The sequence below is a fragment of the Lepisosteus platostomus genome, chromosome 1 (genome assembly GCF_059453375.1).
Source record: "Lepisosteus platostomus isolate fLepPlt1 chromosome 1, fLepPlt1.hap1, whole genome shotgun sequence".
Taxonomy (NCBI): Eukaryota; Metazoa; Chordata; class Actinopteri; order Semionotiformes; family Lepisosteidae; genus Lepisosteus; species Lepisosteus platostomus.
In genome coordinates, this window is record NC_142611.1 from 82,462,593 (window position 1) to 82,489,095 (window position 26,503).

The 26,503-nt window shown below is 42.2% G+C and overlaps 1 protein-coding gene across 1 annotated transcript in view; it reads left to right on the top strand.

Moving 5' to 3' along the window:
* The window catches only part of gfra4a (GDNF family receptor alpha 4a), a 129,478-nt gene extending 104,884 nt beyond the window's left edge, over positions 1–24,594 (top strand). Inside the window, exons 2-8 of the mRNA XM_088639296.1 lie at positions 3,629–3,907; positions 5,457–5,537; positions 6,585–6,930; positions 14,484–14,593; positions 15,510–15,644; positions 20,827–20,987; positions 23,325–24,594. Of these exons, the coding sequence (XP_088495422.1) occupies positions 3,629–3,907; positions 5,457–5,537; positions 6,585–6,930; positions 14,484–14,593; positions 15,510–15,644; positions 20,827–20,987; positions 23,325–23,459 (1,247 nt within the window). The 3' untranslated portion in view covers positions 23,460–24,594. The remainder of the gene's footprint in view (positions 1–3,628; positions 3,908–5,456; positions 5,538–6,584; positions 6,931–14,483; positions 14,594–15,509; positions 15,645–20,826; positions 20,988–23,324) is intronic.
* Positions 24,595–26,503: the final 1,909 nt, after the last annotated feature.

The window sequence follows — 26,503 nt, forward strand, 5'->3', positions numbered from 1 at the left end:
ACCATTGCTAATCAATTCATACGTCTCCTTACTTAATGGTTTGTGTAAGTTGGATAAATGTCAGCAAAAGGGACTGACCTCTGCATGAGGTGGTGACATGGTGGGAGACATGGTGAGACATGGTGGAAGACATGGTGTGAGACATGGTGAGACACGGTGAAAGACATGGTGAGACATGGTGTGAGACATGGTGAAAGACATGGTGGGAGACATGGTGAGACATGATGAAAGACATGGTGTGAGACATGGTGAGACATGGTAAAAGACTCGGTGAGACACGTCGCTCGCCACCTCAAGTGGTGTCTGTGCCCACATCAGGGCCGACTCCAGGGCCTGTCAGAGGTAGTGCTGTAGCTGTTAAGGATCTGAGGCCATCTGAGCTCTGAGGTTTGTAGAGACATCCAAGGAAAGCGCACTGTGTTTGAACTGTGATAAAAGCTCTGACAATGCTGTCTAGATTATAGTCACAGGAGCCTCACAGGTGATTGTCACTATTTATTGCCTCACTCCTGTAAGCCTCCCAGGGATGGAGCCTTGTTAAAGAAGTCCTACACTTCTGAAGATTTTCCTTTGCTTGTTATCACCCCGGTGTTTCTTCAGCTGTTCTTTTATGATAGTGTGCAGAAGAATTTTAATGCCGCAGTCGGTACTCACAAGCTACTGTCACAGGACATCACCTTGCAGTCTCTAATGAGGCACAGAGGCTCGGGAGGCAGAGACAGAGGATTGCTGTTACAGATGGGGAGGTATTTAGCTTGTTTTTCTCTTACCTGATTTCTCGCCCCAGAGCTGATCCAACTTTCTGCATTTCTCAGCCTGTAGCCCACACCTATAGTCCACCTCTTATATTTGACCACAGTATAGTTTTTGTCAGTCCCATTTTGCCTTACCAATTATGGTGAAGACAATTGTGTGTAGAGTCAGCTCTTTGTGTTTCAAAGCTGGAGTTGCACTGGGAAAATGTTAGAGAAAGGAGACGATGACACTGAAGAGCACAGTTTTAACTGAATGAATGCACATGAGTTGACACTACCCCTCTCCTACGCCAGTCTTCACAGTGGGATGGGGCAGATTTTTGTTTTCTGAAAAGCCTGGTGAGGCTTGTGGCAACCCAGAGTCTACCCAGGAAGTATATTAGAACTAAAATTACTATTTCATTTAAAATAATTCTAAATTCTAAACAATACTAATACTCCGATTCATATTGCAATCATTGATGTGTGATCACTTTCATTGTTACTTTAAATGAATTCCAAAAAAGTTATAATTCTTGATTTTTGGGACTTCAGTGAAAACCCTGAGACAGGCTTCTATGGCTAGTGGTTCTTATTGACTCAATCCAGACTCGTGGGCTCATGATTGGGCCACCCAGGACAGGCGCCAGTTCTGAGAACAGGAGGGCTGCATGATCTAGACGTCGCAGCTTCAGGATTGGGTCGGGTCACTAGTTGCTCCTGTCCAAGGCTCCCTCTTCATTGGGGATGCTGGGATTGTCACTGTGATATTGGGTAATATGATGAAAGTATTATTACAGTTTTCCCATTTTTACGTCCTTTATTGTTAAGTAATGCTTGCTTCACATTCATTTACAGTAAATGGGTTTGCCTCAGGCAAACTGAGGATAACTGAATGTATTAACATTATACTTTCTGTAAAAGCAAAGCAGATGAAAATGAGGAGACGTGTTACAGCACTTCCTGCATTGATCAGTTACAAATTACAGTTATAAACAGCTAAATGTGCAATGCCTCAGAACTCAATGCACCTCTGCCCTAAGCACTTCTGACTTGAACTACCATGTGTTTTTGTTCACTATCACATACTGTTCTACATACTATCACTATTTATTATGTACCGTTTTGTGATGTGCTGTCTAAATTGCATGTTGTCCGCTGCACTGTGTTGTCCGGTGCACTGTGTTGTCAATGTAGATGTACATATGGCAACAAACTCCTTGACTTTACAGCTGGCTAACTTAAGTTAACTAGAGGTGACCATTAATTTAAATGTTTAATTCATTTTTTTCATGTAGATTCTTTAAAACCTCAAGGACTGTGACATGCCAAAATTTTGGTTATTTTTATTTAAATTGGGTTTTGGCTGTTGACCCTCCTTCAGGTGCTAATTGTCAGGTGTTAAGTTGCTAAAATGTTGAAGTATGAAACAATGTTGACCACCTAACATTGAAATACCTGGTTAAATCAGCTTTGAATTTGATTTCCAAAAGCATTAATGACCGACAGTATAAAGTCTAATAGGATCTGTTCATTCAGATTTACTAGAAAGCACTGATTAAAGATTAAAGCTCAGTGTTATCTGGACTGATGCTTTTCATAATGGCAACAGTATCTAATTTCACCTGCTCACGCCAGCTGATTTCAAGCTCAGCAACAGAAAATTGCTCTGAATTCTCACAGTTCTTTTCCTCTAGAAAAAGACCTCTGTCTTGAAAAACTAACAACTCTAAGATCATATGTTAACATATGTTAAGTTCTGGGCCAGTGCTGTACTTGTTTGATTGACTGATTTTGTAAATATGATTAATTTATTCAAGGAAGGCAGAAAGGTTCACTTATCCTTAATCATGACAACAGCCTTAACCTAAACTATCTTTTTTGTTTGCTCTTCAGCATGTACAGAAGTTTTTCATCATGAATACGGCAAGCAAGAGTATTTTTCTCTGACTGGTGATCTGTGCCTTTTCTGCGTTCTGATCTTTTAATCCTGCCTTTTTTAAAGGTCATAAAAAGTTTGTCCTTTCATCCAGAACCTGTATCCTTAGTGTGGCACTTTAAGCTGATATATGTGTGAGCCAGTGTGTGCGTGAGGAGGTAAATATCCGAGTCGGGCACGGAGGAACAGAAATGAAGCATGCTGTCTCAACGTAAACTTAACCTGTAGTTTCAAAACCTTAAACCCTAAACCCTAACCGATTCTGAACTATTGCGACACAACCCCCCAAAAATTGTAGAGTTTAGTCTGATTTGTGAAAGCTCCTGAAAAGGACGTGCTCATTATGTGGCTGTGCCAATAAATATTAGATAGCATTCTGTTCGTTCAGAACAGGAGCTCCAAAGTGCCCCTTCTTGAAGGAAGCCTACTATCCAATTTCCTTTAGGCTGCATGCCAGCACATCGGTGTGAATGAACTCCCTGCCTCCTATTTCAGCCCTGGCTCCCCTGGTGGTTAATTATTCCAGCTGTGACCTCTAGTCCCACTGTTGGCCCAGATGTGGACCCTCTGTGAAGGGCTGGCAGGCAGTTTCGGAAGATCATTGTTCTGAAAGCTCACGTTATTCCTACAGTTTGTTCTTCACTGGAATATTCTAGGGGGTCCCCTCCTATGTGTAAGGTGCTTTGGGACGATTTGGGATGAAGCACTATAGTAGCTAAGTCTGAATAATTATTATTTATAGTGACACAGAAGTCACTGCTTCAATTGCACAAGAAAAGCTATGACCTGGACCTACTGTACTTCTGCTACTAGGCTCTTCCTTTCCCTCCCACCAGTTAGCGCGATGTGCGAATGAGACTGAGCTCTGCCCCCTGAGGCGGAGCTGACATGCGTTCCCCCCAGACAGACCTGCGTGCCTTCAGCTGTACTGAAGCTCTTCCGCTGTCCTCCGCAGGGGGCGTGCGCGTGGTCCTGCTCTCAGGGAAGGACTGCCTGCGGGCGGGGGACACCTGCTCCAGCGACGACTCCTGCAGCCCCCGTCTCCGCACCTTGCGCCAGTGCGTCGCCGGCAACGGCAGCCTGAAGCTGGGCCCCGGCGCCCGCAACCAGTGTGAGAGTGCGGTGACGGCGCTGCTCTCCAGCCCCCTGCACGGCTGCAAGTGCAAGAGGGGCATGAAGAGGGAGAAGAACTGCCTGAGCATCTACTGGAGCCTGCACCAGTCCTTCCTGCACGGTGAGACGCGCCAGACAGACTGCACCACATGCACTGCACCGAGCTCTGTCCACATGCTCCCTGAGAGCCTGGCTGTGCTCGCCTCTCACATACAGACTGAGCCTATTGATTGCATTTCGCATGAGTGCAGGGGAAAGGCCCTCTGGGCGTGGACAATTAATAGCTCATCTGTGTCTCGGCAAATCCCATACAGCCAGCTGAACTGCTGCCTCGCTCTGTGTGCCCAGAGCCACTGCGAACCGGAGTTAGCGAGAGAGGACAGGGGAGGTTGGGGAAACACAAGCAGCAGGCAGAGAGTAGAAAGGACGTACCTTACCGTAAAACAGCCTGTAAGCTGCTTTCGGTGGATCAGAAACCTCCACTAAAAAGATGTGATGAAATTTGCCTGCCTTCAAGCCTGTTCAAACAGGTAGGTTTATACTGGAAATTCTGGAGAGGGGTAGAAAGCTGAACTCAGGCTTTGCACATAAAGTGGACATTATAAACTAGCCACAATATTATAATACAATGTAAACTTTAAGGAAGCCCACCTTAAGTCCACCCTCTATAGATAAAACTGAAAGCCTTGATTAGTTACCAGAACACACATTTAGGAGTAGGGGTTGCTTTCCTGTAGCAGTGGAGAGCAGAGGATTGACACAATGTAATACAATGAGCTTTTATGTAACTAGATCTCACAAATTGATCCCAGTGAGCTTAATAATGGAACATACTGTGACAGCAGTCTCTCTCTGTAGACCAGTAAGCACTAAACGAGACAATAAAGAGAATGCAGCAAGTCTTCAACACAGCTTTGATGCAAAGAAGAATCACAGCTTCTTACATGCTGTGTCTTCTGCAAAGGAAATCAGAGGAGAAGCTGCTGTCAGAAAGCACAGCTATCATTCAAGGAAGTTTTCTTGATAGATTTAAAGATAAGAATATTTAAAAATTAATTTGTTTTTCAAATGTATTTTCAGATTTTTGTTGAACATCCCATGCAAACAAACATATAAAGCACATATACTGTACATACTGTATATATATTACTGAATGAAAGAATTATCTATCATATTAGACAGTCAAATCGCACTTGGCAGGTGTTTTTAAGAGGGCACATTTAAAAGTCTTGTTGTAAGTAAGTCTTCTGAGAGGTCGCATTCCAGCGGCTGTTCTAGAATGATGAGCCTGTTACATCACATCTCACTACTCCCTAGTCACCTTAAAGCTTGCCAGGAAAAAATTATGTATTATAAAAAGCCCTTAGTTTTAAACCCTGTATGTATGATTGGACTCCCAAGGTCTGAATGACACACCGTCTAGGAACTTAAGACAGTTGCACGTTAGCTCAAAAACATTTGTGAATATTTTTTTTCTCACTTTAGGGTTCTGCAATATGGACGGTCCTGCTCAACATATGTGCAGAAGCTGCAAATTAAAGCTTGTGCTAAAAAAACCTCAGCAGTTATAGTGAAACCTTAGAATGCAGAGGAGGATTTAGGGACTGACTAAAGGACAATCTGTAACAGGAGATGCCTTGATTTGTTTTACCCTCTCTGATTTATTTCAGGACTCAACCTGGTGGAAAGCTTTCCCTATGAGACAGTGGAGAAGGCCTTTGACTACGTCCGCCTTGCCTCCATCGCTGCTGGTGAGTACCAGGCATCTTGGAATTTCTTTGGCACAGACACACGTTTCAAAACTGCAACTCGTAAGTTGGAGTCATGTACTTGAATTCCCTGTTAAAGATTTGCTATAACATACCATGCTAAGAGCCTAGCAGAATACAGAATGCCATGGTAAAGCATGAGAAACACACGCTGTAATATACGTTTACCATAGCCCATGTATCAAGAGATGTCAGTGAGGCTCCAGTGGGGCAATCCCACATCCTCTTCCCAGATCCCACCCTGTACTAAGGTGCAGAGGGCCTGGGATTTCTGTCACCATTTTTTCATTACAGCATCAAAATACTCAATGGGGTTACAATACCAAAACTCTCTATACACTCATTGTTATTCTGAAATTCTACTTCCAACAGTTTTGTTTTAAAAGAACATTATTTTCACCTTCAAATACTTGAAGACAGTTAAAACAATAAGAAATCCATTAAAAAACACGTTCATCAAAAGCTGCAATTCTCTTATCACCTTCATTTTAACTCTGAGCATTGTTTCAAAGCTAATCAGAAGTCTTTGAATAGTGCACATAAACTGTCACCTGCATCATAGCACATTTGTATAGGTTAGTTTCTTTGCAGATTGTCTACTAGAGGCAATTTATCACACATGCGACTGCGGAATGACACATTTCCTATATATTGTAGCACAACGACGGACATTCAGGTCATACAGTGGCACCAAATGAGTGCAGTTACTCGTCACATGTACCTGAGGAAAGCATTGTCAGTGTTTCTTTTAATATACTTATGAATCAAATGGTCAGAAATTGCTTTTCCAATTATAAAAGACTGGTCCCAGTAGCAGCACATGAATTGAAAGTGATTGAGATGATAGAATGTGCCATTTTATTCTGAACAAGTCTTGAAGAACAGGTACCTCCCTCTTTTAAGCACTGTATGACTAATTATGTTTAAGGAAAGGAAAGTGGAAAGTGGGACAATGACTTCTGCAGTAAGTTTTTCCTCACCTTATGGGTTAAAATACCCACAAGCCCCTTTCTCTCACCCACCTGGTAGGTTCTGAAGTTGGCATGACAACTGTGAACCGTTGCCTGGATGCGGCCAAGGCGTGCAACGTGGACGAGACATGCCAGAAGCTGCGCACTGAGTATGTGTCGGCCTGCATCAAGCCGTCTGCCAAGTCCGGGCCGTGCAACAGGCCCAAGTGCAACAAGGCCCTGAGGAAGTTCTTTGACCGCGTGCCACCAGAGTACACACACGAGCTGCTCTTCTGCCCCTGCACGGACACCGCCTGCGCCCAGCGCCGACGCCAAACCATCGTGCCAGACTGCTCCTACGAGGGGAAAGAGAAGCCCAACTGTCTCACCCAGCTGCGCAGCTGCAAGGCAGATTATGTATGCAGGTCAGTATTCCTGCCATCCTTCTCTGTTAGGAATTCCAACTAACTCCTCCTTCACCTCGGGGCCCCTCAGTGGCACCCCTGCAACCTCTAAACTAGAGCTTCTCTACCAGAGCAGACAGCTTTCTCCCTCTCAGTACTGACAGAGCAACAGAGGGAGGACAGTAGGCAGCTTCCATCTCCCACCTACGAGTACTAAATGACGCATTTAATTGAAACTTTATCACCTCCTACTGGAAATTTGTTTTACAGCAGGGTCCAACACAACAATACAACAAAAACAGACAAACATCACCAACAGAGATTACAGCATAACAGTGTTGCAGGAGATAAGAGGATTAAGAGGGTATTTTACATTCTTTGAGGTGCAATTGCAGAGGGGATGAAAGATCTTCTGGGTCTGTTACCTTTACACCTGAGGGCACAGAGGCATCTCCTAGATGAGAATAGTGCAAATTAGTAATGTAAGAGCTGAGGCACACATTCCATAATGTTCTTGGCATTTTTATGGCATTAGATAGGTACCAACACCAACTTCTGCTTGCAAAGGAACAAGTAATAGGTTTATTCCATGCTGAAAAAAGAAGAACAAAAACACAACATTTTGGCCGTGGAGCCTTCTTCAGGTGTGAGAAAGATAGGGGACACACACACACAAACACAACATAAACTGGAATGCTACAGAACCTTAAACAGACAATACACACTAGCTGAATATTTGACCAAAATAAAAAATAACAAACAGAAACAGACCCTGACGAAGTACAGGCTCAGTGACCACAACCTGGCCATAGAAACTGGGCGACACAGGCAGACCTGGCTGCCCAGAGAGGACAGGCTGTGCTCCCACTGCCAGCAGGGAGAAATAGAGACAGAGGTGCACTTCCTACTGCACTGTGACAGATACTCTGGGATTAGAGAAAGATTCTTCCCGAAATTCAGAAATCTAATCCCAGAGTTCCCACACCTGCCAAAACCACAACAGGTCCCAATCCTACTGGGAGAGGGAGGAGGGGACTCAGTTGATCTGGCAGCCCAGTATGTGATCTCCTGTCACAGCCTGAGGAACAGTGAGTCCGTCTCCCAATAATGCTCCAGCCGCCTACAGTATATGTCGATATTATATAATATGTCTTTGTTGTAAATGTCTGTAACATGTCTGTAGATTTTATTTTACTTCTATTTTTTGTTGTGTTCTATGTTAATTTTATTATTTGTATTTGCTTTGGCAACACTGATTGTACCTATCGGTCATGCTAATAAAGCACCTTGAATTGAATGAATTGAATTGAATTGATAGGGCAGTAAGCAAAGGTAAATGTAGCGGGAGAACAAAGGCTGGGAGAGAGGAGGAGCGAGAGGCGGGAGCAGGGGACAGAAAGAGAGGCCAATGAAGAGGTGTGAAGTCAGATTAGGTGTCGAGAGGTGTAAAATGAAACTTCCAATGAATGGAGAAAATTTAGAAGAAGAGTAGTATGTCGTTAAAAGAAGGGGGAAGGTGTGATCCTAGCTGCAGAATAATTTTGGTTTCTGTAGTTTTTCTAATGTATGGGTTCAGAAAACCGTCTTTGAGAACACAGATGGAAAGATTAGAGCGGTCATGGGCGTCAGAGGTGAAATGAGAGACAATGGGCTTGGAGAGATCTTTAATCTTCACAGCCCTGACATGTTCTCTGAAGTGGTCTCCGAGTCCCCTTCCTGTTTCTCCAATGTAGATGGCTGGGCATTTACTGTAAGAGATACAGTAAATATGGTTGCTGGAGGTACAAGATGCTGTCTGGGTGATTCGGAATTGTCCTGAGGGGCCTTGAATAAATGTAGTGTTAGATGTGTACTTGCAGGTGATACAGCGACCTCTGTTGCAAGGAAAAGTGTCTGGTGTGGATGGTTGCTGAAGGCGGTCAAGGGAGCTGTGAACAAGAAGGTTACGCAGATTAGGTGACGCAGACGCAGCCTGATGCAGCTACTAACCTGAACTATTCCAACTTTTGCTTGTTCATGCAAACAGTGACAGATCAGCTACATTATATTCAGATAGTTCAGGGTTTTTAAACACACCGAGAGAAGCTGCTGGAATCGTACCTAAACATTAAAGTAGAAGCAGGCAGAGGAGGTGATAAGTTAAGCTTGAATTGTCAGATCTCATGACAGATACACCCACTGGACCACTTAAAAAGACTGTGGCTCCACTTTGCCAAGCAGACAAACAAACAGACAGGTATATAAAACTCACCACCAGAGGATATGTCACTCAGCTGAAGCCAAGATTATCCTTGAACACAAAAACACAGGACCAGGGAGCCTCGGGCCTAGAGTGCAGCAGAAAAGAAATGTGCTGTGATGCAGGTGACAGATGTCAGAGACACATAGAGAACATAAACACAACCATTAACCTTAGTTTTCTATGCCAATATGTGGGTGTTGAACTGAAGGTCACGAGGTGAGAAGGCTGTTTTATAGATTTGGAAATTTTTTACTGACTGTATTGGTTTCCCAGGGCCAGAGACTTTTCCTGTTCACTGTTGTTATCTGCCCAGACATATTGTAGAAAGCAGAGGACAATGTTTCTAGCTCTGGCTTTGACACATTTGAGTTACCTTTGGTGCAATGTGGTGCTCTTTGTTCTCAAAGTTCCTGGATTAATTCCGGCACGTGCTCAGGTACACTTTACCAAGCAGGGGCGTGAAAAGGACCAAGCAGACTGACTTGAAAGGTGTGACACAGGTAGTAATTTATGCAAACACACATTGTTGAATGCAGCAACGGCTTTCAATTAATTTCTAGCTAAATATCAGTGTATGATAGCATGGATAAAAACAGGTTTATGTTTTGTTCAGCTAGTAAAACCATGTTTGAGGGCTGGCATTATAGATACTTACAAACATCCATCCATTCAGTAGCTGGTTGCCTTCTGGAAAGCTCTGGTACAACCAGGTTACATACAACTGAGCAGTCTGAAGCATGGAGATCTACAATCAATTGAAGGTGAGAACTTACGAAAATAAAACTTTTTTTAAAATTGTATTAATGCACTTCATTCTTGAGCACAGGAACAGGTAACAGGTTTATTCCATGCTGAAAAGAAAAGAAAGGAAACAATGGGGCTGTGCAGCCTTCTACAGGTGTGAGAAAGACAGGACAGACAGCAAATAACACAGAAGAATAAAAGCAGGAAAAGTGGAAGAGGAGGGAGAGGGGAGAGGCAGAGAGGCCTCTCAGGAAGTGCAAAGTGGAGAGGGGTGGAGAAAGGTGTGAAGTCAAAGCCTGCATGAGAATAGAGAAGATTACATGAAAATAGGTCTGTCATTGAGAGAAGGGGGGAGGTGTGAACCCAGTTTCAGGATGAGTTTAGTTTCTGTAGGCTTCTGCTATAAGGGTTGAGAAACCCTGCTCAGAGAGATTAGTGTGATCATGGCCGTCTGAGGTGAAATGAGAAACTATGGGCTTGGAGAAATCTTTAATCTTCACAGCCCTAACGTGTTCGCTGAAGCGGTCTCCTAGTCTCCTTCCGGTTTCCCCAACGTAGATGGCTGGGCATTTTTTGCTGGAGATACAGTAAATGAGGTTGCTGGAGGTACAGGATGTTGTCTGGATGATCCAGAATTGACTTAGGGGACCTGAATGAGCATGTTGTTAGATATGTATTTGCAGGTGATGCAGTGAGTTCTGTTGCAGGGGAAGGTGCCTGGTGGGGAAGATTGCCGAGTGCGGTCAAGGTAGCTGTGAACCAGAGGTTTACGTAGATTGGGTGGTTGGCGGTAAGATGTGATTGGGTGGTGGGAAAAAAGGGTACAGATGTAAAATGGAGTAGTTGTTAATAGTGGTCCTGGGGGTAGAAACTGTGTGTTAGGGTGGTAGGGAAGCACCAAGGGAATGCAGTTGTGAGACCGGGAGTTCCTGATCCGAGGGCTGTTTTTGGCCCGGGTGTGGGCCCTATCAATAACATGGGTGGGGTTTCCTCTGTTGATGAATAAAGAGTACATTTTGAGTGCTTGGTTCTGGAAATCGTCACTGCAGAGTCGACGTAGCCTGAGGAACTGTGAAAAAGGAGCACATGTCTCAATGATGTTTAAGACTAAGCAATTTAAAAGCAGAAACATTTGAGGAACTAGGCTGTCAGGCTGCTCATCGGTATTCTGAAATGAGTTTTGGTGCTTTCCTGGAGCTTCATCACTTCCTGAGGGAGTAAAACGTCCAGTTGATCGAACCCATTGACACATACAGCAGAACAGAATCTCCCACAATGCGAAAGAAGTATCTCCAGAGTTATGGAATCCTGCATAATATGCAATAAGTATAGGATTCATATGTAAATTGTGTTCATTAAAAGCAATGACAAAGCAAAGCAAGTCCTAGTCCACTGATATGAAATACCCCACAGCCCTCCAAAATAGCGTGCAAAGCAGGGAACATTTTGAAGGCAGATAAGATATGTAAGTAGAACAAAGCTAAATGTTTCTTGTGAAGCTTGCATATTGAAGAATAAAACACTTCTGAAGACGGAAATTGATATAATTAAACATGATTTTAAAAACTCTGCTATTGCAAATGTTAGCAACTGTAAAATTGTTGTCGCAAAACTCTATGATACAAGCACTGGGACAGAGCTTGTGATGATCTAAGTCTCTAGGTACCTGTCTATGTCAGCTCACTGGGGAAACTGGTGGGGGAGGCTGTGAGAAAGGAACGCAAGTGGAGAGGTGGATCCATGTTCTGACCTGAGTGTCAGTGCAGGTGTAGGAAGTAAGGTTAATCACAGAGGCTGGCAGGCAGCGCCTTTTCCCTGCGGAGACACCTATTATTCTCTGCAGTAATGTGCTGTTGCCAGTCATTGTGAATAGGGGAGGCAAAAAAAATTCTATTGAAAACACAACAACAGTTTCTGAACTTTCATGCATGTTTTTCCTCTGACAGCCCCGAGGAAGTCTGTGAGGAGGGTTATTTTAGAAACAATGTGACACACTTCCAATTCCCTGTGGAACCTGTTTTTCTTTAACTTCTTTTTTTCACTTTCTTTGTAGCATTAAACTTCTGTCTTAGTGTTTCTACATTTCGGCCGCAACAGATGACTTTGTTGCTAGGTAACCCCCTGCATCCTGGCTGAACCTAGTATGTGCTTTTGTACATTCACAATCACCTTATCAGCTGATGAAACTTTGTATACCTGTTAAGTTACTGACTGGTCAGCCTTCAGAATTAAAACATTTTCTTCAAAAATGTAAAACAAAAAGAGAAAAACAATGTCCAAAAATTAATGGAGTCACCTTTCTAAAAGGGTTCCAAATCTACCAGAAACAAAGATTTTAAATGTTTCACATTTTCCTCAAAACTCCAGCATGATCTCTTGAAAGACTGATGGGTGAGGATTAGTCTTTTTATGAATGTAGGTCCTTTAATTATAAAACTAATTTCGAACTACAGAGGCACTTTAGACTGCATATGATTACCTTCATTCCCCTATCTCTTTACAAGTTAGTTAGAGTAGACAAATTAAATTAATTTGCGTGATGTCTGTACAATAACCCATAACACAGAGGATTGGTTTTAACAGGTATACAGAATTAGGATGTGTTAAATTCAATTGCTTTTGGAACTAGACCTTGTCAACACTCCTCGTTTAGTCTTATATAGTGCATTGATTTGCAGACAATATGTTGAGTTACATTCTCATTCCTTTACTGAACAAACTAAAAGACACATCAGGGCTCAGGCCAGCATGTGCAGGAGAGAAGGTTTTAGAAGGTTTGGATGTGTTGTGCAGCTGTCATGAAGAAGTTATGACAACACCATGAAAATCATGGTGCCGCAAGTGCAGAACAGTGACTTGTCTAGAGTTCTATGCACTGTAATTTACTCCAGTACACCAGAGAAACAAGCTGCTTCACCATCACTCCCATGCTATGCTACAGGACTGAATCAGCATTAGGTCACAATGATTTAATGACTCTCACAAGCTGCTGACCTCACAATAATAATTAATAATAATAGCAGTGATGATGGTAATGTACAGAGGCTAAAGGGATATTTGCTTAGACATGTGGAAATGCTGGATAGAATGAACGCTACAGGCCCTCCTTGGATTACTGGGTCTGTAGTGAACATGCCTGTACCTGTAAGTGGGTCAGTCCTGTTTTCCTGGCTTCTTAGCAAGAGACCAACTTGACCAGCACTGCCATTGTTAAAGGTCAGCAGGAACCTCTGACCTTGTGCCCTGGGATTGACCATGTCCATATGAAAAACAAGCGCAAGACCAAGAAACTTCCTGCTGCCTCAAGGTCCATGTTCTGCTTCCTACTCCACACCCCTAGGTTTTCCTTACATTCTCCAGCTGTACGTGATGTTGCAGAACAATTAAATCTCCACAATAGAAACATTGGAGAGGTCACAAATGAGAGCAAGCCTTTCAGCCCAACTATACCTTTTGGGAGTTAGCAGCTAATTGATCTAGGGACCTTATTCAGCTGTTTCTTGAAAATGGGTTTCAACAACAAGGCTGGGTTGCTTGTCCCAGACTCCCACAGCACTTAGGGTGAAGAACTGTCTCCGCTTCTCGGTTTTTAAATGCACTTCCACATGGTTTCCACTTGCGCCCTCTGGTGTGTGTTTCAAAACGAATTAAAACATTTTTAAAACTAAAGAAATAACGAGGGTTATTCTTATTTCTGAAGTCTCCTGCCCTGGTCTGAGCATTATGCTCCTGTACTTCTGTACTCCACAGGCCCGAGCACCAGCACTTGAATCGGATTCTCAAAAATGTTAGAAGGATGACCACCTCTGTTTGTCACAGCTATTGATCCAAAAGTCTTCATCTTGGTGTTGACAATACTACGAACCTGCACACCATGGCTTTTTTTTTTAAAAAAGAGGCTGAGCGGTGGCTCTGTGGCTAATGATCTGCACCTGTGGCTGGAAGGTTGCTGGTTCAAATCCCACAGCCAGCAGAGGAATCCTACTCTGTTGAGCCCCTGAGCACGGCCCTTAACCCCAGCTGCTCCAGAGGTGCTGTACAATGGCTGACCCTGTGCTCTGACCACAAGCTTCTCTCCCTGTCTGTGTGTCTCATGGAGAGCAAGTTGGGGTATGTGAAAAGACAAATTCCTAATACAAGAAATTGTATATGGCCAATAAAGTGATCTAATCTAAAAGACAATCATCCACAGTAGTTTCCACACTGCTCCTCTAGAAAAGATGAAAACAACATAAGACATACATTTACTATACTTTTAATGTTTTGGGCATCCAATGAAAAGGCAGAGAAGACACTGACATAAAATAAATAGACCAATGTTCACAAGCTGCAAGTTATTATGACTTGTTATTACAGTGGGGTGATGATATTTTCAACAGACCAGGGCTGCTCCCTGTGTGTTCCTTCAATCACGCATTTGTTTGGAAGTGACAGCTTCCTCACAGAGCTGCAGCCATGAGTGGGCTGCACATGGCAGACCTGCCTGAATGGGAGTCGCTGTGCAGGTTCATTCATGACCATCGACTGTGATGGTGAGGCCTGTGGCCAAGTGTTGTAAATGACAGATAATGTGTTACTGCTCCCACAGGTCCAGGTGGGCACAGTTCCAGTACGACTGCCAGCCGTCCCCACAATCTACCAAGGGCTGCAAGCAGGAGAGCTACGGGGCCTGTCTTCTGTCTTACACAGGCCTTATAGGTAAGACTCAGCCCACAGCACAAACTTCACCTTTAAGAGCACTTTCAAAACCTTTGTTATTTTGGCATTGCATTGTTTTAAACTTTAGATTCTGGAAAATCAATGGGAGGAAAGGGCACAAATGTGACCGCAACACCAAATATCACAAAGTCAGTGGAGTGTGGGATCCCAATTTCTCTTCACAAAATGCCATTGCCTAGGCTTGTGTGAAATATGTATTTGGTGTACTTTCTTTAACAAAAAGTGGTTTGACCTCAGCCATGTTCGCACAGCAGTGCAGCAGATTAAAGTTCCTTTACTTCTAGGAAGACTTAAACAACATTTTAACAGCCCCCCAAAATATTTTTAATTACAATATTATTACCATATTCTGCATGCATAAGTCCATACCTATTATATGTAGACCTGCAAACACTGAACTGACTGATATACTGATTTTCCAATGACTAAAAAATATCAGGTTATGGGTTTTGTATTAATGGTAATATCTTAGTTTGCAAAGGAACAAGTAAAGGGTTTATTCCATGCTGAAAGGAGAAGAAAAAAACACAACGTTCCAGCTGTGAAGCCTTATTCGGGTGTGAGCTAATATCTTAGCTTGTACATCTACTTGATCTTACCTGCAGAAGGTGTGATCTCGATCAGATATCCCAGCCCACACTACCCATAGAAAAACAAGTTAGTACCTGAGGAGTTTCTAGGGGGTTTACAATGAAATATAAATTGGGAGCCGGCAACGAAAGGAGTCTTTACTAGAGTAAAGTCACAACGTTCCCTAATACTGCTTCCAGGAATGTCTTCATTCTATCCTTAACCCCTGGTTTATCATTAATACTGGTGTACTTGATGGTACACCAGTTGGCAATAATACTACAGTTCTGTGTGCATGATATCGTAACATGTTTCTGTCTTCCAGGCAGCACCATTACTCCCAACTACGTGGACAACTTCACTTCCAATGTGGCTCCCTTCTGCACCTGCTCCACCAGCGGCAACCAGCGAGAGCAGTGCAACGAGTTCCTCAGCTCCTTCACTGACAACAGCTGCCTCCGTGAGTGAGCTAAGCCCTCACTGTGGCCGGGCTGTCTCATCATCCCCTCCTCTCTGCTCAAGCTTCTGTTTCAATTTCTGCTTGGCAAAAGCTTAGGCACTCTGTGTCTGCCCAGTGTCTGAAAAAATTTAAAAGTGGGAAAATAAGTGGGACACTGAGCTGAACAGCGACACATATTTTCACCCGCTAGTGCTAGAACAGTGGGCAAGTAAGGCCAAAGCCATTCAAAACACAACAGGAAGGGAGCAAGATAACCTGATGTAGACAGGAATGTGGAAGACCAAGTGTTACGACCCCAAGTGTCTAGGGGTAAAGGGGTGTAACATTTAGGATAATTCTTTTGGAAGCAGGGGGGGTTTGGTGAGGGACTAGGAAGCGTGATAACAAGGGTAAGGAACTAGAGTGGTGCCAAAGGAAAGAAAATAACAAACAAAATGGAGCTGGCTAGGACAGTGAGGGAAAGCTAATCTGACTACAAATGAAAACCCGAAACACACGGTCTTTGGCGTCTTCAACACCCTAGCTAACCTGCACTGACTACCCAAAACCATACAAGACAAATGGCACTCACCTGTACTAAACTAGTGTACTAATACAAAGTCAACTACTGTAAGTGTGTAAAGTGTACCCAACAACCTAAACTAACCTTATATACAAAAGTTCACACAAAAACACAAATGAACCAGGAAAACAAATAAGGGAAAACAAGAGTAATCAACAGGTGCAGGGTTCAAAAGAACACAAAAGTTGAACATGTAACACTGGGGCAAGGTAATGACAAAACAAGGATAAACACACAAACAAACGAAAGTACAAAGAAACTAACAGAAAACCAACAAAACAACAAAGCCGAAGCTATACGAAAATACACACACACAAAGCAAAACAAACCAACAAACGAAGCCGAAGCAATAACCAGAAGCGAAGCAATAACCAGAACCAAACAGGACCGAAGTCAAACGAAAGGCCTCCTCTTCCTGAAAGCCTCCATGTTAAATAGTGAATAAGATGTGTTCTGATTGGCTGAGAGCTAATTAATGATGACATCATACTGAAACAGTGGAGTGATGGTGGGCCAATGGGGAAGAGAGAACAATCAAGGGTCAGCAGTGTGGAACAGAAAAAACACACACAGAACACACACTGGGACGTAACACCAAGGTATAAGAGAAAAACGGTGGCAAGGCAATGTACAATACTCTGTAAACCTTCTTCTTCCAGGTCTGTCAGGAATGGCCTTTAAAGTCTCCTGGCTTTCCTCCAAGGAGAAAAATATTTTTCCAGAAAAAAATCCCAATGGCTGCACAGTAGCCCAACTAACAGACCTGCAAACAGAAAATACAGGGTTTGGTAATGTGTTGAAAATGTAAAAAACAGTTTAAGAAGTACTTACTGGTTGCATGAATTATGGCATCATTGTGGGAAATCAAAGGTAATGAGAATGGTTTTGCTACAATAAATAAACAGAGAACAGCATTAGGATTATACACGTGACAATGGTTGTGTTCTCCGACAAAACTCTCTTTACGAGCTCAGAGTGAGTGAATAATGTACCATAAAATCTGATATACCACACACATTTTGGCTGGTGTGTAAATTCCCTTAAGAAAAGCAACACAATCAGATTGTCTTGACCTTTCATGGTACTAATGGGCTTCTATCTCACATTATTTTGCCTTCCTGGTCTTTTGCAGGAAACTCCGATAAACACACATTCAGCAAATGAGGAAGCAAATAAAGAGAAATATATGATATATGATAACTCCGTGTTTTCTGTGAATTAAGATAAGAATGTAGAAATGAAACAAAAAATACATTCATGCCTCATCACCCTGGCATTCATTGGCATTGCTGGGATTCAGCTAAGATTTAAACTGCCTCCTGTTCATATCACTAAGCTTAGCCTTTCTCAGTGACAGCATATATCTCTGCCCCATTTGCTGATACGGGAATTCAAATGTTCTTCAATGGCTTTATAATTGAGGATAATTTAATTTTCCATATCAGTTAACGGAGCTGAGACATTGCAGTGGGAAAAGACAAACCTTAGCGGAGTAAAGGGAATGAAATTCAGACAAAAAAATTGCAGCTGAGGTTCAGTGACAACACAAACATCATCAATATACTGTAATATTCAAAATAAGAAAGAGATTAGACATATTCTGACTTGACACAGTGTAAAGTCATTGCATACTGTAAAAAAACAGATAATACAGCTTCTCATTTTTTAATACACTCGAAGGTCTAATTCCTAGCCAATAATTTGCATTAATAGTTTATCTCTCTGTTGTCTTGGCTGTTTTTCTAGTTATACACTAAATATCTCTGTATGATCATGCTTCCTGAAACATAAAATTGCAGTCATTTAAGTGTTTATTGATTTGCAAAAGTATCAAGGTGGGGTTGCATCCTTTTCTTCTAATCAAGACAAAGAGGCTGCTTAAAAAGCAGAAGTAAGGTGTTTTGTTTTTTTTTTACTTGAAAATAAGTACCCTACCTGTAAATAAATTAAATTAAAAAAATAAAAGAATAAAAAACACATTTCAACCGGAGGGGACAAATTCTCACCACCCCTCCTCATTCTCTTATTGTATTTCTTCTTTCCTTCATCTCCCCCAATGCCTGAAGAGGCTCCACAGCCAAAACACTGTTTATTCTTCTTTCTTTTCACTTTTCACCCTGATAATAGCCTCTGCTTGTTCCTCTGCAGCTTGCATGCTGACGCAGCTCCCCACACAAATCTCTACATACATACAATTTTCCTCCATGTCACGCATCACAGACTGATTGATCTTTGCACTACTTCACAGGAATATGCCTTCCAATCACCCTTGTGATTCCTGCTTAAAATAAATGTGTCTGGCACTGTCTTGGACTGAAATAACAGTTTTATTCATTTCATCCCCTGTTTCGAATGGGGGAAGCTGCAGGAGAATAGCATATACTGTATAGTATATTTGACAAAGTGAATTGCTCAGACATTCACTCATACCTGTCAGTGAGCATTCCTCAGAGAGGCTGTTGCAGGCACTTCACAGTGATGGTAAGGGCTGAAACAAAGCAATGCTGTGCTCTCCTCAGGCTTTTGTCGCTATCCCAGGTTCCCAGGGAATAGGAACAGCCTTCTGATCTGTGTTTGTCAGGACATCCACAGTATAACAAACATGCGTGTCTCTAGTTTAGTTAAATAGACACCACTGTAGCTCATCTCTGCTCTGACATCATCCATTTGATTAAAATGGGTCTCACTCCAGATCAGAATAACCCCCCAAAGGTTGCAGTCTGATGGACAAAAAGCACCTTTTTTCTGCTAATTTGCATACTCATTATATAAACATCTGTGAAGCTTCTTTGACAAGTAAGCAGGCAAAACAGAACCGAGAGAGGGGTGAATTTGTATACATTGCCGAAATTAATCATACTTACTGTTCCATGCATTACAGAAGAACAGCACACTGGAGTATTGGTTAGGGTTCTGGATGTGTAACTGGAAAATTGCGGGTACAAATCCCAGGTTATATTGTACTGATATTGTGCCATTTAATAAGGTACTTTAACCAAATTGCTCCAGTAAAATTCCAATCTGTATAAATTGTTCCAGACATAAAGTGCCTTACATAGAAACATCAATCAAATAAATTACTGGGTGTACTGTAGTAATGTATACAGTGCTTGGAAATCTAAAATAGCAGCTGTTATTATTAACTTCTGCACTATCTTTGGCCTTGACCCAACATTAAAAAAAAACACTTCTGGCTTTTAACAGATCATTAGACAACATCAGTGGAAGTCAGCTCTAATGTTCAGATGCGGCATGTAATTTCTTGAAATAAGCTGAACGCTGGAGATCTTATTGTTCCTAGTGGACTAACTCCTGTTGACCCCTTAAAATAGGGGTTGAAGCACGTCACTCTGATTGTTGGAATAAGTGATTATAAAACAAAAAAACAACTCTTTCTAAAATTATTCGTTACCTTCTCAATCTTCTGTTGGAGGTTTCCATATGTAAACCAAATTTCCACTTGGTTAGGCTAGTTTAATATGGGAAGCGTAACCTATTAAAGTAGATCCGCCATGCCAGTAGCTGGTGCCCACTTACAGTCACAATGTCACAGCCCAACGTGTTGCATTATTAAAAAGAGAAATTCATCCCAAATAATCTCCAATCACTTCACATGTAGCAGTGGACCCACTTCACTCACTACTGAAGTGCAGCCCCACAAGGGTGTCACACAGCAGCCATTCTGCACGGCAGAGCAGGTAGAGAAGTGAAAACTTGACTCATCAGATGAGTTAAATGGGAACTTTAGGAAATGCTAGAGGTTCAACCCTTGAGAGGAAGTATTCCACTAATCCTCACCAGCCATTCTGCAGGTTCCTGCTTTAAAGAGGACATTGTTGTGCAGGCTTGCAGGCACTGCCACTGAACACAAGTATACAGGCCAAAGGCTCCTCCAGACAGCGGGGTCCCTCTAAAACCCATCTCTCAAGGGCCATGGGCCCAGGGGCAGACTGGGGAGCTACCATATAAGCAGAAACAATAGGAGCTGGATGTACCACAAAATTGTTTTCTATGACTTTGCTGATACAGAACTTTCCTGATTTTGACTCATTACTTGGATTCCATTTGATATCTTAAATGTCAGTTTGTTTTCTTAGGGAATTAACTGGGTGCCTTTACATACAGTATACATGATTTACAGACTTCTAAGACTATTTCTTTGTATCACCTGTTTGTCTTTAAATTGTGCCCTTTTATGGCAGGTCACAATTATCAGTTTCTCCGTTGTTAATTGCCTTGATCTTTATATTTAAATGACATGTAACAAGAGTGTTAAATCTCAGATAGAAAAGCGTATTTTACACTGACAGTAAAGCTTTGTTTGAGCTATTAATTAAGAAGGTGTAAACTTCAAGTTAGCAGGTACCGTTGATTTGCTTAAGAAGCAGAAATAGTGTGACAATGTTAAAATTATATCTCTGTAGGCAGCAATGAGGATCTCAAACATTAGCCCCGAAACCTGAAATTTCTGCTTATCAACATGAGCATTCATAAATGAAAGAGAAAAATTTAGATACATTTTTACTGGACCAACAATAAACCAACAAATAATCTGCTTTCAATGTCCAAAATACAAAGACAAACAGTGAAAAAAACACTTTTGTGTCTTTATTGGAACAGGAAATGCCATTTTAGCTTTCGTCAATGGGACGGACCTGAATGCATCACCTAATCAATCAGCACAGCCCAGCCCTGCAGGAGACAAGGGAGGTGCTGCCATCACGCCCTCCGTTCCCACAGAAACAGAAGAGAACCTCCTGAACCAGCTGATTCCTACCCAGGTAAGTGGTAGTGATATAATGAGGGGAAAGCTCTCTGCACAGGGTCCTGCCACTTAGTGTATTGAACCGTTCAGGCGTTTCCTTAGCCATCCAGCAGGTCAGAGTTTAGAAATTGGATAATAAAAAATAATATAATTATAATAAAGCATATTTAGGCAGATTCGGGTTAAAGCATGTTTTGTCTAAGACACTGTTTACTGGAATATATGGATTTTAGTGATCTGTAGTATGCATGATCATAAATCATTCTGTTACTGAAATACAGACATCTAAATGTCTCAGACAATGAAGTTAATGTTGCACAGAACATTTTTTGCACAGATTTAGCACAGGTTGCCTTGGAACATAGCTTCATAGTTGGCGAGGAAAGTAGCATCACTGTCCACAAAGAACATACAGGAGCATCACAATTAGCTAGAACCATAGCATCACAGTTGTGGAGGACGATGGTATCGCAGTCGACTAGGAACATAGCAACACAGTAGGTGAAAAACATAGCATTACTGCCAGCAAGGAAAGCAGTGTTAAAGGCAGCTCGGACCATAGCATCACTGGCAAGGAAAAACATAGCATCACAGTCGACTAGGACCATAGCATCACAGTTGGCTAGGACCATAGCGTCACAGCTGGTGAAGAAAATAGCATCATAGTTGGCAAGGAGTTAGCACAGCATCTTGAACCTGGGCTCTTGTCAAATGGATGTGCATTGCAGGCTATTAAAGATAAGTGGAATTTAGTTGATCGAGGTTTCCAACCCCTGGTTCTGTCAGGTGTCTGTGAGCTCGCAGTGAATGAATCATTCATGTTCAAATTTCAGAGGAAAGTGAGCTCTCCCTGTTTCCCCTGCACTGGGGCAGGTGCTATAGCAGTGAGTGGAGCTCATTGTCATAGTCATAGTCTGCGTATTATTATGGTATTAGGGCAAGACAGGAGAAAAGATTTTGTCCTGAGAGCCTCGATTCTTATTGAGCAGTCAGAAAGAAACTTCTAATACAGAACCTTCCAAAGGGTCCTGTGCAGCTGAAGGTAGTGTTTACAAATCATTTACTACCCCGGGCAAAGAACTTTGTTGTATGATTTAAGTCAAAGGATGCTGTTACTTTAAAGAATCTGCACCAATAGTACTGATTTGCTTTAACCTTGTTTCATTTGTACTGTAAGTCTGCAGACTATAAGATCTTAGTTGATTTAGATGAGCTCTGCATGGAAACTCACATCTCTTCACAAATACAGTATAGCATGTGTGCTGTCTTAGGTTCATATCTAAACACACTTCAGTCTAAACATGCATCTAGGGCCAAACAGAACTAGATGCATTCCCCAAAGTTTCCATTGAAAAATGATCATTATTGATCGAAAGCAATGCATTTGCAGTGCACAAGACTGCACAAAATTGTGACACAAAAACCCCAGATGTGTAGGCAAACATACCGAAAGAGTACATCTCTTTAAACTAACATTTAACAGCTATAGTAATTACTTTATTATATTTATAAAAATGATGATACAATTAGGGAAGTGTGATGCATTCTAACTCAACAGGAATTCAAAACCATCAATTAGAAAAAAATGTGACAATGTTGAAAATGAAAAGGTTTCAAACTGCATGTAGGAGTGTGAAATCACAAAGTGCCACAACATTGTTGGCATGTTTACCCCCAGCGTGTCACAGACTGAAATAATGAAGGAAAGTGCCAGACAAATTAATTTTTCAAGGCTCTTGACAAGTACTATGGCATAGCATTGTTTGTACAGCTCATGCTATGTGTCTATCACACGTTTCTGTTTTGTCTTCCTCCAGATGACATTATAATTCTGTTAAACTTGTAGAAAACTTCTCTATGTCCTGAGGGGACAAGCGGATGATGTAAAAATGCCTTGATAGTATGTAAGGAACTTAGTGCTCCGACAAAATAATCCAGGTGGATTGTTGATGTTGTAATAAAGAGTTATGACAGCAAATATCAGGCCTTGCAGGAAATATGGCAACTTATGAAATATCGTTCCTCAGTGAAGTGCTGCTGAAACACAAGTTTGGAATAAAGCTTGCTAGGCTCACTGAATTGGGGAACGGCAGGAGAAACATCTGCCTGCTGAGCGGAGCAAGTCCTCAGTCCTGCAGCCCACAGCGAGGAGAACAAATTGACAGAGAGATGCAAAATGCATTCCTGGAAGATTGCAGCCGCCTCTTGCTTTTTTGCTGCGGTTATTTATTTAATTGGGCTACGTCCACCCTTCTGTCTTTGTGCTGGTGGGGTAGGTTGTGTGGACAGTGCAGGAGAGGACGTTGTGAGGCTGCAGGCGGGCAGTTGTTAATCCATGGTGTCTTTCTCCCAGGCCACAGAGAAGGGGAAGCTGTGGAGCGAGTCGACAGGCCCCTCCCCAGGCCTCTCCAGCCAGGCCCCAGTTTCTGCTTGCCACAGTGCCTGGATGGGCCCACTGCTCGCACTCCTCGTGTATTGGCACCATTAGAGCACAATCTGGCTGCGTGGGACTCTACTATGGAACTGGGGGGCTGGGATTGGGGTGGGGGGGGCAAATATTCTTATTGCTCCCAGATTACAGTTAACTCTTTTTGTTATCTTTTGTCTCAGAGGGTAAATTGCCCCTGGGAGTCCTTGGCAGGGAAAGAGTAGGCTGTTTATAGCTGATCCATGTGAACCTGAAGGCGCCTGCTGTTGGTGCACCGAGGACACCAAGCTGCCTGTCTCCAGATGTCTTCTTTGCTGTTGTGCAGTGTGTAAACGGGGGGAGGGGGGCTGTAGGAAGGCAGCCGGAGCTGCGGTGCTCTGACATCTTGTTTGTTACTCCTGGGAGGACTGACTTTGTACCAAGATCACTCCTTCAGTAAAGCAAGCAACTACTTTTGAAAGAGACACTGAAAAAAGACCGTATCAAACATGGATTTACAATGATAATCCTATTTTTAGTCATTCTGGGAAAGATATTTTATTGAGTCATGAAACCTCAACAGTAATTAACTGCCTGGATACTTTTTTAAATTACAAAATAAAATCGATACCTTACATGTTTATTACATTTATTGTCTCAACGGAAATGAAGTTGTGTGATGCCAATGAAGAAACAAGGACTGTGCAGTGGGTGAGCTGTTTACTGCAGAATGTATGGCCACGTGCATCAGAGGGGACTTACAGAGGCTCCATGCTTGACCATCATAGATGCCATGGACAGTATGTACAGTACACAGCCTTCACTAGTGTGGCAAGGCAGGGCTCTGAGTCTGATGCCTGTACCCTTTTTTCCTTTCTGTCACCTACTCAGTCTTAGCAGTCATGAGTTTCTGGCCTCCTCAAGACTTTTCCCTGTTCTGGGACAGCTGGGCTCACCTGCTCCCGGAGCAGCCAGGAAAGACTTTTTCCCACTTCTGTTTTGAGCAAAGCAAAGGATAGCATAGTGTCTGGACCAGCGCCTTGGCAGAGAGCAGGCAGCGTGTGACTGCCCATGCTGCCCCATGAGGAGCCGCAGCCTGGCGGGGCGCTGTCTTTGCTTCAACAGGAGAGCTCAGTCACAAGAAACACATGCTTGTGGGTTTCGTTTTATCGAGATACATGTCATTGCTGCAAATAAAAGCTACCAGATGATTCAATTTGTGGTGTTCTTCATTTTTGCTTTGCATGTCAAATGAAACCAATGAATTATTAAGGAAACAATCTGCAGGGCCATCCATCTTTCACACCTCTTACATGCTTTATATTGGCTATCCCATCCAGCCAGGATGGTGAGCTCTGGTCCTTAAGAACTCCAGATACCTCTGGTCATAGCAAGTGATAGTGTGACTAGTTTTCCCTGTAGAAGTCTTACAATATGTATAAAACATTCAGGTCTGTCTGTATGACTGCCACTGCTTAGATTGTGTGATTCTCACTGATGTGAAAAAGATGGAAAACCTATCACATCCAGATAGGTTCTTATACTGTTATTTCTTAATTTTCCTAATTCTCTGGGTCATTATTCACCTTGGTCTTCATTTGCAGTTCAGTTCCAGTTAACATCACTACTGGGCGCACATAGCCATCCCTGGGCTCTTTCATCTCAGACTTTTTTAAATACAAAATTTTCATTGTAATAGACTTTCATTGTAATAGATTTTCATTGTGATCACAAGCTCACAAAGGATTAGTCTCCCAAGAGGTGGGGTAGTCACATACTCTCTGTCAGCTAATTATCACTGCAGAAACTGAGACATTCTCCAGCCTGATGGGCATCTACACTGATGTGAGAATTTCACCAAGATAATAATATGTTAAAATCCCTATACAAAATATATAACCATATAACTCATATTAATTCTTAACCAGGACTTGGTAATTCCAGTACAATTGCACCTTGGTATAGTATACTCTAAACTGATCTGTTAATGTTGAAGAGTTTGTATGTTGCCATTAATGATGTAGTAGTGCGGTTGTGTGTAGTCAAGTATTGTAATCAGGAGCAACTCATTAGAATTGCCAAAGCAACAAAAAGTCAGTCAAATGCATGATTGCCCTCCGATTTTAACTGTGCTGCAGTGTGGTTTTTTCAATAATGTTTATGGGTCGCAGCATGTTCAAAGCAGTTTGCACACCGTTCAAGGCAGAATGCCATTCAGTGCTAATCAGGACATACAGAAAAGGTCAAATAAAGTGACAGCAGTGTATATACAGTAAACAGCTTCACTGCACAGTCTTCTTCTGCCACCAGCATCTGTTGTGTGGGAATCATGTTTGTGATATTTCTAAAGATTATGAAAAATGTGATAAAAAAGTATGTAAGATTAGGACAATTAAAAAACCAAGCACAGAAAAGAAAATTCATGACTTCATGTGAAATCAGCCTTTGTTTCCTTCTTTCTGTCCTTTCAATGAGACATTAACCCAAGGTCCTGTACCTATATTCACTCTAGGTATGTAAACTCTGGCCTCGCTAAAGCTCACTCTCCAGTGGTGAAACAATTTCTTACAAATCTGCTGTGGAGTTACTATTTGTCATTGCTGCTGTCATTACAGGTGGAGCTGCACTTTAGTGGCAAATAAAGCAGATCACCTCCTTTATTTAAAACACTTTTTTGCATCCATTAAAATTGACATTGCTTTTTGAAGGAAAAAATACACTCCCCATGTCCTCTTTTATGACTTGTGACCATAAATAAGATCAAATTCTGATTTTACAATAATGTTTTTTTTTCTCGTTTTATTGCTTGTGGTGTGTAACCATGGCCTTATTAAACTGACCTACTTTTTTCCTTAAACATTTTATTTTGTTAACAAGCATTTTTAAAAAATAAAAAATAACCCTCACAGTTTGAGAGGGACTGCTGTTTAAAGAGCATGGTGCTCTCCAGGAGTCCTGCACAGCTGGAGCTGAGACACACAGCAGGGCTGAAACTTCTAAACCAGGGAAGTGTCTCCAAAGTCACAGTAAGGTGTAGAGATGTACTGTACACTTGAAAATGAGTTACTGTACCCGATTCATGTTTGACAGCCTCAGCACATTCATGAGGATGTATGGACTCTCCT